The sequence below is a fragment of the Calidris pugnax genome, unplaced genomic scaffold (assembly GCF_001431845.1).
Source record: "Calidris pugnax isolate Ruff unplaced genomic scaffold, ASM143184v1 scaffold72, whole genome shotgun sequence".
Lineage (NCBI taxonomy): Eukaryota > Metazoa > Chordata > Aves > Charadriiformes > Scolopacidae > Calidris > Calidris pugnax.
Window position 1 is genome coordinate 1,470,142 of NW_015090808.1, and position 14,367 is coordinate 1,484,508.

General features: G+C 51.5%; 2 protein-coding genes across 3 annotated transcripts in view; one reads left to right on the forward strand and one right to left on the reverse strand.

Annotated features, from left to right (window-relative positions):
- Window positions 1–5,427, forward strand: part of BMP2K (BMP2 inducible kinase) — a 36,315-nt gene extending 30,888 nt beyond the window's left edge. Inside the window, exon 15 of the mRNA XM_014938353.1 lies at window positions 231–5,427. Within this exon, the coding sequence (XP_014793839.1) occupies window positions 231–1,663 (1,433 nt within the window). The 3' untranslated portion in view covers window positions 1,664–5,427. The remainder of the gene's footprint in view (window positions 1–230) is intronic.
- Window positions 5,428–6,783: 1,356 nt separating this feature from the next.
- PAQR3 (progestin and adipoQ receptor family member III) lies at window positions 6,784–14,341 on the reverse strand. Of its 2 annotated transcripts, none has more exons than XM_014938375.1 (7): window positions 14,106–14,341; window positions 13,866–14,028; window positions 12,491–12,646; window positions 11,562–11,696; window positions 9,663–9,753; window positions 9,211–9,359; window positions 6,784–8,701 (listed from the first exon to the last, which is right to left on the reverse strand). In XM_014938375.1, the coding sequence occupies exons 1-6, from the start codon at window positions 14,288–14,290 to the stop codon at window positions 9,217–9,219; spliced, it is 873 nt and encodes a 290-aa protein (XP_014793861.1). In that variant the 5' UTR covers window positions 14,291–14,341; the 3' UTR covers window positions 6,784–8,701; window positions 9,211–9,216. The 2 variants fall into 2 exon arrangements, with proteins under 2 accessions (XP_014793861.1, XP_014793859.1); XM_014938373.1 differs by having other exon boundaries at window positions 11,562–11,759.
- Between the last annotated feature and the right edge of the window lie 26 nt (window positions 14,342–14,367).

Below are 14,367 nucleotides of genomic sequence, written 5' to 3' on the forward strand. Positions count from 1 at the left end.
GTATTTCTAAACATCTTGTGCTCGAGGAGCACAGCCAGAAGGTCTGACTTCTCATCAGTTTCATGAGTGTTGCTTGAGACTTTACATCTGGCTTTACCTCATTTCCCTCAGTAAGTACAGAATGTATGTTCCCATCAACTCTTGGTGTGTGGCTAACGGGAGCGCGGAGTGAGTGGTGACTTTAAGAGTGTATTTCATGTTTTGTTTCACATTTTTCTTCGGACCTGCAGGTTCCCCTGGAAAACAAGCGGATAACTCAGCCAGCAATCAAGGAAATAACGTAGGGACCCCAACCAAGGCTGGAAAACTGAGCCATGCTTTTAGAGACCCCCGGCCAGGGAGGAAAACTGCAGAGGGCCAAGTGACAAAGGGTGGTGATGAGTCAGAGAGTGATTTTGAGTCTGATCCTCCTTCTCCCAAGAGCAGTGAGGAAGAAGAAGAACAGGAGGATGAAGAAGTCTTGCAAGGAGAGAATGGAGACTTCAATGATGACAATGACACAGAACCAGAGAATTTGGGCCATCGACCTCTCCTCATGGACTCCGAGGAAGAGGTGGAGGAAGAAGAGGAAGAAAAGCAAAGTTCCGACTCCGATTCTGATCGTACCAAGCAAAAACCTGTGGACGGGCTCCTGAGCAGTAGGTTCAGAGACGGTGTGAGCAGCGGTGAAATCAAAGAGTCCAGTTCACTGCATCTGTCCTTGCCCGAGGCACCCAGCACTGTACCCAAGGAGAGCCCTGGCCAAGAATTTGATGTGTTTGGGGCAGTGCCCTTTTTCACTCTGCAGCCTCAGGCGAGAGAGAGGACGGACAAAGATGTCTCTTCCCAGGTGGCTTTTCCCAGCCTGAACCAAGAGCAGGATGATTTTGATGTTTTCACAAAAGCCCCCTTCAGCAAAAAGGTGTCTCAGCCAGATGGGCAGGTGTCGGGCACCGAGCCTCTGCTCTCCCCCACCTCTCCACGGAGCGTCGATATTTTCGGCTGCACCCCATTTCAGCCTTCCCTACTCCCCAAGACCGGTGGGAGCAAAGAGGACCTGTTTGGGCTGGTTCCTTTCGAAGAGATCACGGGGAGTCAGCAGCAGAAGGTGAAGCAGCAGCGTAACCTGCAGAAACTTTCTTCCCGGCAGAGGCGCATGAAGCAGGAGGTCTCCAAGACCAACGGGAAGCGGCACCACGGCACCCCGACCACCACCAAGAAGGGGTTGAAACCCAGCTACCGCACCCCCGAGAGAGCCCGCAGGCACAAGAAGGCAGGCCGCAGAGACTCCCAGAGCAGCAATGAGTTCCTGACCATCTCGGACTCCAAAGAGAACATCAGCGTGGCGTTGACGGACAGCAAAGACCGCCCCAACCCTCTGCAGACGGACGAGAGTCTGCTGGATCCTTTTGGAGCCAAACCCTTCCACCCCCCGGACCTGATGCGGCACCCCCAGCACCAAGGGTTCGGTGAGGGCCGCGGGGAGCACGGCACGGTGGTGGTGGCTGGTAGGCCCAGGCAGAGCTCCTTGCACGGGGCCATTCACGGCGGTGACGGGCTGAAAACCGATGACTTTGGTGCGGTGCCCTTCACCGAACTGGTGGTGCAGAGGGCGCAGAGCCAGCAGCAGCAGGCGCTGGAGTTAGATCCCTTTGGAGCTGCTCCGTTCCCTTCCAAACAGTAAATGCTTCCAGCGGGTTCCCCCCCTCCACTGCTCCGAGTTACTCAATAGGGGTTTTAATTAGTGGCGTAATTTATCTGGTTGAATTGAGAGGGACGTGGGTTGTACGGTTTGTTTGAGTTCCAGAAGGCATGGCCAGCTTGAACGATGAAATTCAGAATGATGGCAGATTCTTAGTGGTTTGGGGTTTTTTTGTTTGTTTTTTTTTTTTTGGAGAGAAACAGAAAAAGCAAACCAGGAGCATCATTGTGTTGTGAGAGATGGCTCCCAGAACGAAGAGAGGAATCAGGTGTGAAGGGGTGTCTGCCACTGACTTTGGGCCCTGGAACATGCTGTCCTTCTGCACTTTTGCGTGGCCTTTTCACTCCTCCGGGGTGTGCTGGGAGGGAGGGAGGGAGGGATGGGCAGAGCCCATGAAAAATGCTTTCCGTACGTACAGGTGGGCTCGTGCAACCACGGGGGTTCTTCGCGTCTCGGCCGCAGCAGACCCAAGAACCAAAATGTACTAATACCCAGATCGAGCTACTGGAAATCGCTGAGTCTTTGCTTCCTAGGTGAAAACTACCTTTATTAATCATAAAAATAAAGAAGCCAAGTCCTTAAGGGGCTGTGGCCCCGAATCCCAGAGCACGGCCGTGGCTTGGCTCCTGGCAGACATCTATGCAGCTCCAGAAGTGAAAGGCGGATGATTTTTTTTGTGTGCCTCAATGTTCAGTTTTTTATTTTTTATTTTTACAGTAAGTGCCATTAATGTAAAATAGCAAACTGGAAGATTAGAGTTACAGACAGAGAGAATATAATGGTTTGTGAGAGGAGCAGTGAAGCAGCAGGGCCACAGCCGGTGCTGGCAGCACTTTGGAGATGGCTCAGCCCGGGATGGGAGGCTGGTGCACACCCGGAGATCCGCTGGTGCATGGGGAGCGTTTCACAGCACCTGACTGTGAGATGCAGCCACCAGAGTTATTTCATGACAAATTGGGATTTGTGTCTGAAAATACCATAATTTTTTTTTTCCCCTCTTGGATTTTTATTGCAAAGAAAACGTGTATTCTTTCAAACCTGTTGGTTTTTAAACCAGTAATAATTTTATGCAATGAACCTAATGTTCTTTGAAGTTCTGATGATTCTGTCGTTGTACTGAGTGTGTTTTGTAAGAAAGTTTTGCTAAATGCACTGAGCTTTGCAGAAACTCCTCCGAGGGGGGCTGTGCTGGGATCAGCAGGAGCGTCTCAAATCACGGAGCCCCCCCAGGTGGGACCCCTCCTGCCCCACGGCACCTGGAGACACTGGCTGGGTGAGAGGGGGTGCCCAGTGCCTCAGGGCGACGGGGAGGTGATGGGAAGAGGCTCCTTGAGGAGAAGATCTCATTACCACGTTGTGCCGTGCTGGTGGGAGGGCTCCTCCACTGCCCACAGTGTCTGCGGAGCCGGGGGGGCTCGGGATGCTCCAGTTGCCTTCTCCGTGGCAATCCCAAAGAGGAGGGGGAAGGAGGTAGTTCCTCTGCTTGTCTCAGCTTCATACCCCTCCTCGGGGTGCTGAGGAGTCGATAGTCGGGTGTTTATATATGGAGAACATGAGGGTTCCTGCTTGTGTCCCCCCCCCCTTTCACTGGAGGCAAAGAGAAATATTTAGGGTTGTGCTTCCCTTCCCTCCCATCCCCTCCCAAAATCAGGTTCCTGCTGGTTCTACAGTCGCCCTGAGATGTGTGAGGGTGCGGGTGGCTCCCTTACAGTAGTTGTGGAAAACAACACATGGAAACCGAGTCACTTGGCTCCTTTGGGGGTGGTTTGACAGAAGGCTCCCTGGGATCCCTGTGAGAGCTGGGGCTGGAAGGCAGCTCACGGGGGTCTGTGTGCCTGCGGTACCTTCTCTCCCTTGGTTTCCTCTCTCCCGAGGTGGGAGTGGAGTAGCACAGCTGGATAAGGACGCCTGCTTCAGGCTTGGAAGTTAAGCTCTTAGGAGGTGATGAGTAGAAATGTTTCAACTCTATTTGCACAGGAGTCTCTTAGGCTTGGTGACTGCTGTTCTCACCCGGGGTTTTTGTGCCAAAGGCTGTCAGAAGCGCACGCCAAGTTTTGTAGCATTTTCTGATACTCAGGTTAACTGTCTCGTCTTTTTTTGTTGCTGTTGTTGTTGTTCTTTCTGTGCGCGTGCTCCCGAGCTGCCTGCCATCTCCCTGCAGAGCCTTTGGAACAGAGGGGTACCACAAACGGGGCGGGTGGCTGGAAATAAAATTGGAATAAAACCACAGAGAACAGACCTCTGGTCTCAGAGGCGGCTCGTCCTCACCTGAGCCACCGCTGCCGGGAGGGAAGGGCTGCGCTCGGCAGACTGAGGCTGGGCCTCCATATTCAGGTAGATCAGGGTGTTTGGGGTTTGTCTGTTCCCCCCGGGCTGTGCTGGTGGGGCCGTGTTACAGGACAGGCAGGGTGAGGGGGGGGTGTGCACGGGAGCCCAGAGACCAGAGGAAAGCACAGTGTGACCCCGAGTGACGCTGGCATCGTGCCTCTGGCTGCACGCGAGTTATGGCCCATGAGATCTGCTTTCTAATGGCCTTAATAAACCTTGTTCTTCGTATTCTAGTTCTGAAAAAGGGTTTTTGCATAAACCTAACTTCTTGGTTTCTAGAGTTAAGGTTATTTTATCCTTTCTTGTGACTGAAAGAGATCCGTATGCCTCGCTACGTTGACTTTGCTTGGTACTTATTGTTTCTACGCAATTCAAGCCAAGTTTGGGTTTGATGTCGGCTAAGATCCACTGTTGAGCAGAGATGAAATGTGGTACTGTCAGGGAAGGTGATGTCCTTTGGCCTTTATTTGTGTGTGTGTGAGCCCATGTGCGTGCCTCTCACGGAGTCTCTGGAGACCTTCCCCGAGACCCAGGACAGCCCTCGCTGTGCCGGACACGCGCTGTCCTGTGGGTGAGGCCAGGAGCTGGCACGTCCCTTCCACCCCACCAGCCCCGACTGTTACAGTTCTCCTTTCCCCCCCTGAATGAGTGAACCACGGGCCTCTCAGACTCCACTGCTTGTGAGAGCGTGTGTCAGAAGGTGCTGAGAAGCCCTTGGTGGTTGTGGTGGTTGAGAGGACCATGAGATGGTGTTTCTCTGCAGACCCTCTAACGTGAGGAGGGGGCGGCTGCTTCCCCTGACCCCCGTGGGTACCAGCTTTGGAGGGAGTGACTTTGAATCCTTCGGGGTGTCCCAGTCAGTAAAACCAAGTACTGTGAAAATATGTTGATATATTTGCTACTGTGAGAATAAGAGTTTATCTGGAAATTTTTTATACTATAGGGTGTATTTTTATATATGAAAGGTATATATAAAACATACACATGCTCGCACACATCACGTCTCTCTCGGAGTTGCTGTGTTCTGGGTGACAGAGCAGCCACCAACACTGTCGTGTGATTTGAGGGAGCAAATATGAGTGAAAAGCTGCAAAAGAATAAAAAATGCCAAGGGTGGCTGCTGTGTTAGTTTTCCGTAGCGCTTGTTCTGAAAGGAGAATCAAGGAAACTGGGTGTTTAGCAAAATTTGTGACTGAGGCATCACCTGATATTAAAGAGCATAAGAACTATTTTAAAATTGCTGGCATTCAGCTTTTAAGTGCACTTTCCTGAACTACACTTCCATTTCTTGTTAGACTTCAAGTTTCTAAAGCTTTTTTGTGTACCACTAAACAGAGAACTTTTAACTTTTTTTGTGAAACTGATGTATGTCATGAAATACTTGCAGTTGTTTAAATAAACAAAGGTGATAACAGTGACTTTGCAGATCTCCTTAACCCTTGCGTTACCAGGTGTTCACCTTTGGGCCTCGGTTTCCTCGCCACAAGCAGCGCTGCCTCTGCTGCTGGGTGCCTCTGGCTCCTCTCACTCCTTAAAAATGTTTTAAAATATTTGTGTTTGCTGCCCAATCAATCATCTTTCTTTGCCCAACTTGTTAAAAACCTGTTGATCACACACTGTTTTCAATTCCCTAGGTTCAGTGTTACTCTTTAAAGCCTTCCTGCAGAGAGGTTTGGGAGGGATGCGTTCTGGTTCCTGGGCAGCACCTGAGGCTCGGTCCCTTCTCCATGGCCAAGGCGTGAGGTGCAGCTCCCAGCGCCACCTCCCAGCACTTTGGTCTGCAACTCAGGAAAATGACATCATTTTCATGTGACGTGACCCCCTTCTAGCCATTGTTTTCTGGAGCAGTTTGCTCTTGTGCCAATCTCACTCCTGGGTAAGCTGAAGAATGAGAACGGTGAAGGAACGGTAGGTTCAGTCACTGCAGCGCGGCTCTGTCCTGGCTGCTCTGTCTTTGGCCAATTGCCCCTTTCAGTCTCATTTTGTTATAAGCAGATCCCTGAGGAAATTCGGAAATGAAAATGAATAACGGTGGCATTTAATTTTTGCTTTAAAGTTAGTTCTTCATGGGTTATGGGGTCCCTTCCACCTGCCCCTGGTTTGATGGCTCGGCAGCCGGCGAGGGGCAGAGGGCACTGGGCAGTCCCAAGGGCTACTGGTAATAAATGTTCTGATATGCCCTTGGTCAGAGCTTTTCTGCCCGAGACACCTCTGATAGAGGGGTGGTTTTCAGCCCCTGCAGTTACAGAAGCAGCTAAAAAGAGTTCTAGCTCCAGTTTTTTGTTGTGTTCTTGCAGCGTAAGTGCTGGCACTGGGATTCTCAGGCAGTGGCACTACTGCTCGGGCAAGAGCACGTTCACAAAGCGGAGGTGGAAAAGGGGGAGAAGGTGGGGAACGAGTGTTTCAGCCAGGGCAGAGCTGGGATGAGCCCTTCCTCCTCTCCACAAGGGCCCAGAAACAGAAATGGCCTGAGATCTTAAGATACAAACAAGGCCCTGCTTGGAAACTAGAGCTAAAGGGGGGAGGTTGCAAAGCCGAGTTCAGCAGCAGATTCACCTGGAGATGCTCCTCAAAAACACCTCTACAACACTAAATTAGTGGAACATGCAGAGGCAGTACTGAGGAGCGCAGCACAGACCCTGCCCTGCCCGGTCTTGGGCACTCAGGACTCTCCCTGTGTATTGAAACCCCCAGGAGGTGACAGAAGGTGGGTGCTCGAGCTCTTCACATCTGTCCTGTGGCTGTGAGAGAGGCACAAAGGGTGTTACTCCAGGTAACCATCCAGTGAACCCAAATTTATTTACAGGTTGGGTATGTACAGAGAAGACTGTCATGCAGCTTGATAAAGTTTGTCAGGGTCATAAAAATGTACAGCTTTGCAGTCAGTTTCCTTATCCAGTGAAAACTGCTACAGCAGTTAAGAGTTTACATAAAAAAAATACATTAGCAAACTATAAATCCGAATGCTTTTGGTACACAGACACATTCTTCAAATATTATTGTTCACGTAACACTGGAAACAAGCTTTTACACTCGCAGGTTCCTTGTCAGGCGTCAGTAGTAGTAATTAGTGCACTTGAGACTTGCTTGGCTGTCAAGTTTTAAAAAAAAAAAAAAATCAAAAAAATCAGTGTTTGCACTGAAAGGCTCAAAGGTCTGGGAGTTGCATGTTAAATGTCAGTTCTTGCCACTACTTGTTTCTGGATTTGGAAAAAAAAAACCAACCCCAAACCACCCACTGAACTAAAGAGACAGTCAGGGTTACTCTCCAGCAACCAGAGAGGTTGGTGCCTGCCTTCTCCATCCCCAATGAGTGTCCTGGTGCCCAAGGGTACTTTTCCATGGGTATTCCCCATCTCCTGGGCATCCCCTGCCCCACCGAGGAAGCTGAAGCCCGTCTCTGAGAGGGAAGGGGACACAGCTCAGCAGGGCCGAGGCTGACAGTTCATGAAGGGCTTCTCGTGCTTCATCCCGTCTCTTCCTCAGCCTCAGGTGCAAGAGAACTGCTCTGGAGTCTTCCGAGGCCCCTGTGGCTGCTGTCAGACCGTCCCAAAGCGGGAGAGAAGCTGCCGGGAGCTGTGGAGGCCACACTGCAGGTGAGGCAGGGAGCTGGGGTGAGGGCACCTCGGGTGGTTTGTAATCCCAGGACAGATTAGTCACAGCAGAAAGAGTTGGGGGATCTCTGCTCTCTGGCACAGGTTCTAAAATCATGGCAGACTCTAAAACCCAAGACAATCCTTTTTACTGCAGCAAGTTTCGGGCAGTACCTCACTGTGAGCAGAGCTTATGGCAATAACTCACTCTCGGTGCCAAAGTCTGCACAGCACCTGCCCCAAGGCCAAGGGTCAGCGACTGGAACCCCCAGCAGGGTCACTGCTCGGGGCGTGTTACTTCATCCTGTTCAACAAGGGTAACTCAAAAAGAAAAGAATCTCACCAACTCTACTGATTGCAAGGCAGTAACAAACATGGACACGCAGGCTTAGGGCTACTCCTGAAACACTTCAGAGTACTAACTCCAACCAGAGGGATCTAGAGAAACTTCTTGAAGTACTGGCACTACCCACATTGGGAGAGGCAATTTTTAAGCTCTGAGATGAAGATTTAGCGATGGCAGATGATGTAATCTTCCAGAAAAAGGCAAAGAGCTTGTCCGGAAAAGTACCAGAGTCCCCTGAATTCAGTTTTATCCGTTACGTACCAACGCTGAAGATAAACACTTTGTTCAGACAAAGGCCCCAGAGGAAGCTCCGCTGGGATGGGATCCCAGAGCAGGTCCCACTGTCACCACAGTTTTACAAGGACACTGCCAGGAGCCGTTTCTTAATGACGAGCTTGAACAAAACCTGAAAACCTGGGACACGGGCCCGTTCGCTCAGGAAGGGTAATTATTTCTGGTGGTGGTGTTTACCAAGCCAAAAAAATACTGCTGTGATCCCAGTGCTGAGCTTTACAGCCCACCTTCCATCGCCCCGCTCCAGGAAGACCTGTTTGGTGCTTGGTTGCAGAGCAGGAACCGAAAGTCATCTCCTGGGCAGCGCTGTTGGTTTCTTCAGAACTCACAATACATTGTCCTGGCAAGTGGGTAACAGTCCACAAGTCAGAAAAGGAACTGCCTCAGCCCTTAACTGCAGAGCTCAGCTCATTAGGCAAGGTCCAGACCCAGGGAGTCAGGCATTTCACCGCAGCACCTCTGAAAGACAGGAGGGAAACAGGTTTAGTCACTTACTATTGCAGGTGAAGTTCTCAACTCTTACCTAATTTCCAAAAAATCCGGAATTGCAGGTGAAGTTTTCAACTCTTACCTAATTTCCAAAAAATCCGGATCAAGGCTTAGGAGGCTGAAAACCTGACAAAAGCCCGAGGAAAAGGCTACTTGGGAACAGATACTACTGACTACTGGCTATTAGAATTGTGAAATAGAGCCAGAGGGATCTGGCAGAGCCAGGTCCAGCCTGTGCAGACTCTGCCCAAGGGCACCACAGCCCCAGGAGCTCCAGGAGAGGAGCAGCGCGGAGACGCAGAGCCTGCCGCCAGGGTAACTCCTCTGTCATTTACGGGCAAGTATGAGCCCAGTCAGCGCTGGCTCGGGAGAAGGCAATTAGGGAGGGTGACTGGAACTTGTGGCAAGTTAAAAGCAGGGTCGTTTAACCCAATACCTGTGAGGTACCTGTGAGTTCTCCTGTAGGAGAACTGCCCTACCTCCTCTCACAGGTCGGCGCTGTACTCGGGGCAGGGCTTGCTGTGCCGGTACTGCATGATGTACACCGTGGACTGGTGCCACCAGTACAGCATCACCACTGCCAGGATGTGCCACACCTGGTGGCTCGAGCCGAGGTAGTTCAACTGTCCTGTGGGGAAGCAAAAGGGCGAGTGGTTAAATTGCTACATTCAGCGATCATTTACACAATACAATTAGCAACCAGTCCCCTCCACGGCTCAGCTCTGCACTCCCCTCGCAGGGAGGCACTGGAAGTTCTTTAACGAACTTAATCAGGGGGTGTCTGCCTTCTTTTGATGCAAATATACGCAACAATTTACTCCATATGAGAACACTCCACGTAGAACATGGTCAGCCTGTTCTCTCACAGCAAGGACTGTGGCACTGCAGGAAGCTTAACTGCAGGAAAAACACCCAGAAGAGAATTTCCTACCTGGGAAGTATCTCTCTGGAACTTTGGAAATATAGAAGAGAAAAGCTACAGCAGCGATGAAGTACATGACAACTACACGCGGAGCAAACTCCTGCAAAAGAAAAGGAAGCTCTCCTATTCTGTTAGAGGGCAAAAACAGGAAGAAAAAGTCTCCAGAAATAAAAAAGGCATGACAAAACTGAATGTTACCTGGGGCAAAATCTAACAGTGAAGCAAATGCCAAAGTTTGGGAAAATCTGAATGGGAAGCAACTCGTTTTATCACCACCTCTCTGTTTCAAACACCTGAGTACCCAGTGTTTCTGCACTGGCCAGGGTGAGAAGGATGACCTCAGCGCAAGATCTCCTTTACTGGCTGGGACTGCAGGTGCTGGGACCCAAGGCCACAGCAGCACTACCTGCTGGATAGTCAATAATCAAGCAACGCAATCACGAGCTGCTTTTTGTTTTCCCTAACAGCAAGTTTTGTTACCAGAAGTGGGGTGTTTTTCTGAAGTATGGAACACAATGCGTACCGCACCTGCTAGGGCAGGAGAAACTACCTGGGGGGACAACTACTGATCTTTAGAAGGCCCATTTGATTTGCCTTTGTCTAAAGACTACGTATACTCCTAAGTGCTGCTCTTCCCCACTCAACAGCAGCTCTGGACTGGGCTAAGCCAGCAGCCCAGGTGACAGTCCCCCAGCTGGGCCAGTCTAAGAACGCGCAGTCACTGCTCACTGTCACTTTCCTTTTCATAGGAAAGGTTTTCTTCAGCACGATTAGGGCCCTGGGTAATTGCAATGATTTCTGGGGTTTTCACATCGGGGCATCCTTCACTGTCTTTAGCTGTACTGGGCTGCTTGTTTTTCAGAGCATAATTCCAAGTGGTAAAACAAGAACAGGAAAATAGTTCAGTGACTTTGTGGTGCTGTTAAGTGAGGGTTGTGCAAGAGACAGAGGGCTGAGTAGGCAAATACAGAGTTGTGCTGCCAACCCAGGGAACCGAAGAGGAAGCCAAATAATCACCCCATCAGTGTCTCCTGGCTCCCCTCTCCTCTGGGGCTGCGGAGGCGGATGGCCCAGAGCACAGCACCCTGGCACATTCCCATTCCCTTCCGCAGCCGACTCAGCTCTTCCCTCCTCTCCCTCGCTCTGAGGGGAGCCAGGGTGCGGCCCACCCACGCAGCTGCTCAGCCCTCGGGCTGCTCTGCTCGCTCCCATCCTACCCAGTCTGCCTTCTCACGGCGTGGTTTTACACCAGTAAAGCAGATTTAATCTGCTCAGCCTGGGTCATACTGGGCTGCTTGTTTTTCAGAGCATAACTCCAAGTGGTAAAACAAGAACAGGAAAACAGTTCAGTGACTTTGTGGTGCTGTTAAGTGAGGGTTGTGCAAGAGACAGAGGGCTGAGTAGGCAAATACAGAGTTGTGCTGCCAACCCAGGGAACCGAAGAGGAAGCCAAATAATCACCCCATCAGTGTCTCCTGGCTCCCCTCTCCTCTGGGGCTGCGGAGGCGGATGGCCCAGAGCACAGCACCCTGGCACATTCCCATTCCCCTTCCACAGCCAGCTCAGCTCTTCCCTCCTCTCCCTCGCCCTGGGGGCAGCCAGGGTGCGGCCCACCCACACAGCCCGCTCAGCCCTCAGGCTGCTCTGCTCGCTCCCATCCTACCCAGTCTGCCTTCTCACGGGTGGTTTTACACCAGTAAAGCAGATTTAATCTGCTCAGCCTGTGTCCTGCTTCTCAGTGAAGTTCTAAGTGTTTGCATTCGGATTGGATCGTCCGAAAGAAATTTGTGTTTAAAGAAATGGTAATTACCACTGCTTCCCCTTCGTTTCCCAAAGTGTAGGAGGACTGAAGGAAGAGGGCAAGTGAAAAGCAACAGGGAATCTTATTTCCTTCTTTTTTCCTTTTACCTGTACAATAGATGCACCGATGCCGCCGTTGAGCCAAACCCAGTGGATGGTGGGAATAATTCCATACCCAGACACTGAGCAAAAGATGATGGAGCGCAGTCTGTGCCACTGCTGCGTGAGGTAACTGGGATGAATCTGAGCAAAAAACACTGCCAAGATCATTGCCAGCACAGTGATTAAATATACCTGACGCCAGTACTGAGAAAAAAAGAAACAAAAGCAAGTTTGTGGGTGTTCTCATCACATGTAAAAGGAAGCTCTGCGGAGGAAGTTTATGTTACTAAACGTCATGATTTATCATTTCTCCTGTCCCTGCTGGGGGCACAAACCACAGGGTTTGAAGGAAGGGACTTGTACCTATCGCTGAGAGTGAGGGAAGGGACTCTGTCGCTGGGGTTCACCTGGTAGAACACCATTTACTCCAAGCAGTGTCTTCACCCAAACATTTTAAATACGCTCTGCCCAAGCGAACCTGTTCCACTCCCAGATCCCTGCACCCCTCGGGGGCATGGATGTAACCCAGGCTGCTGACAGGAAACAACTTCCCTTGGCCTCTATTAGATGAAGATAAAATAAACCTGTTTGTGCCTCACACAGGCTGCCCAGAGGGACACGGCGTTTAAACTACCTGCGATGGGGACACATCACGCATCTGACAAAGGTAGGACCTGTAAAGTCTACCCTGCCTTCATATAAACTGAGATATTTTCTTGAAGCTTGTGTGCCTGAAAGCCTGAAAGCCTGATCTCAGTTTGGCCACCACTTCAACAAGCAGAATTCTGCTCTGGTCAGAAGGAACGTGTTTCCCTTTCCACCTCGTGTCTCCTGACTCATGTTCTGCTTGGACACCTGTAACACTGCCCCTTTGGAAACGACAACAGGGAGACCTCAGGAACTGAGCATTACATGAACAAGTGCTTCAAACTTACGTTGTTACAGTAAAATGCATAGAACACGCCCGACACGTAGCAGCCCAGGATGCCGATGGAAATCCCCGCGTAATCCAAGGCCATCCATCGTCGGCTGGTCTTCTCCGAGCGGTGGCAGCAGAAGAGGTGATATCCTACCGAGCAGAGCATACAGACCTACACAAATGTGCAAACAAGGAGGCGTTAATTTCTTAAAAATTGACGAGGAGCATCGCAAACTTAAACTCCGAAGCTCAGAGCGTGCCATCGACCTGTTGTGTGTTTTGCAGCACAGCTTGGTGTAGGCAATTATGATTCCTGCCAGTAATCAACAGACACTAACATAAGCTTCTCTGGCAGATGGAAGAAGGAACAGAAAACTTTGTGAGACTTGCTAACCCCAAGCTGCACAGCTAAAAAGTGACCACAAGGCCAAGAGAGGAGCTAGCACGCGAGGGAGCAGGGCCACGTCTGCACGAGTACAGTGGGACGATGAATCCTGCTTGGCCAAACTGCCACAAGCAGAAGCCAAAGCCCAGTCTGCCCTGATTACCTGGCACCCCCAGTACTGAGGGAGCACACAAGAAGTTAAACTCAATGCACAGGCCACTTATTCGCTCACAGGCTGGCATCTAATCTTTTTCCTGAAAAATGTTATTCATATTTCTCTGCAGCCCTCAGCAGGAGTAAGGAAAAGCACAACAGCAGGGCTTCCCGAGGCAACAAAGGACATCTCCTTGCTTCTAGCAACGCAAAGGCACCCTGTACTCTCCAAGAAATAGGAACAGTTCTCTTCAGAGTCACCCTGTCAAACCTTCTGCTTTTTAAGGAGTAGCATACTGTACAGGAGCTTCAGCAGTCGAACTGAAGTCTGACACACCTGAAGTCTGCTGTTGAGAACAGATTTAATCTGACACAGACACTACAGAGTTAGAACACAAGCCCTGCTGCCGTTCCAGGCCAGCATCAGGCTACGGCCGATTCTCATGTCATGGTGGGTGACCCCTTCCAGCAGTAACTGGTGCTGCCTGGGAGTCACGTTGGACACTGCAGAACCCCAGCGCCCAGCTGGAGCTGTCAAATACGGCCCTGGCTGAGTCTGAAAAACAATTTAGTTGTTTTTCACAGACTCCCTCCTACACCAGCCACGCTCAGCCCTCCCTGGTTTATTCCAGGCACTAAACAGCTCAAAATCAACACAACCACCGAGCTTGCCAGTTACCTTTAAAAGCAATGCCACCTAAAACATGCTGTCCCAGGCCTGGCCTGCGTTGGGCAGTCCTGCTCCACGAGGTGTGTGGAAGCTCCGTGAGGGGGATTCCTCGCCCTCCTTCCCAGAGAAGAGGCTCCCCAAGCCATGTCCCAGCCCACACTGGCTCGGGCAGCCGGGCCCTACCTGGAAGCAGAAGAGGCAGACGGAGCAGATGACAAAGTCCTCCCGGGAGGCGCCGGCGGCCGGCAGGACGGCCGTCAGGTCGTAGATGCCCAGGGTGAAGAAGAGGACGAAGCCGAGCAGGTGGCTCCAGATGTTGACGGTCTCGTTGGAGAGGATGAAGAGGCTGCGAGGAGAGAGAAGAAGGGGCGGTGAGAGGGGTGAGCCGGGCCCGGGGCGCCATGGCGGCGGGGCTGCCCTCACCTCTTGAGGCAGAGGCGGGAGGGCAGGTAGGCCCGGTAGCCGTCGGTGATGTAGGGGTTGTCCTTGAGGAAGAGGGGGATCTGCTCGTAGGTGTAGAGGCGGATGCCGCGGGGCACCAGCACCGGCCAGTACTGGTACCCGCCCAGCTCGATGTAGTGGGCGCTCCGCAGCAGCTTCTGGTGCATTCTGCCCGCCGCGCCGCCTCAGCGCACCGCCGCCCCGCCGGCGCATCGGCCCGGCCCGCCCCGCGCCGCCTCCTCCC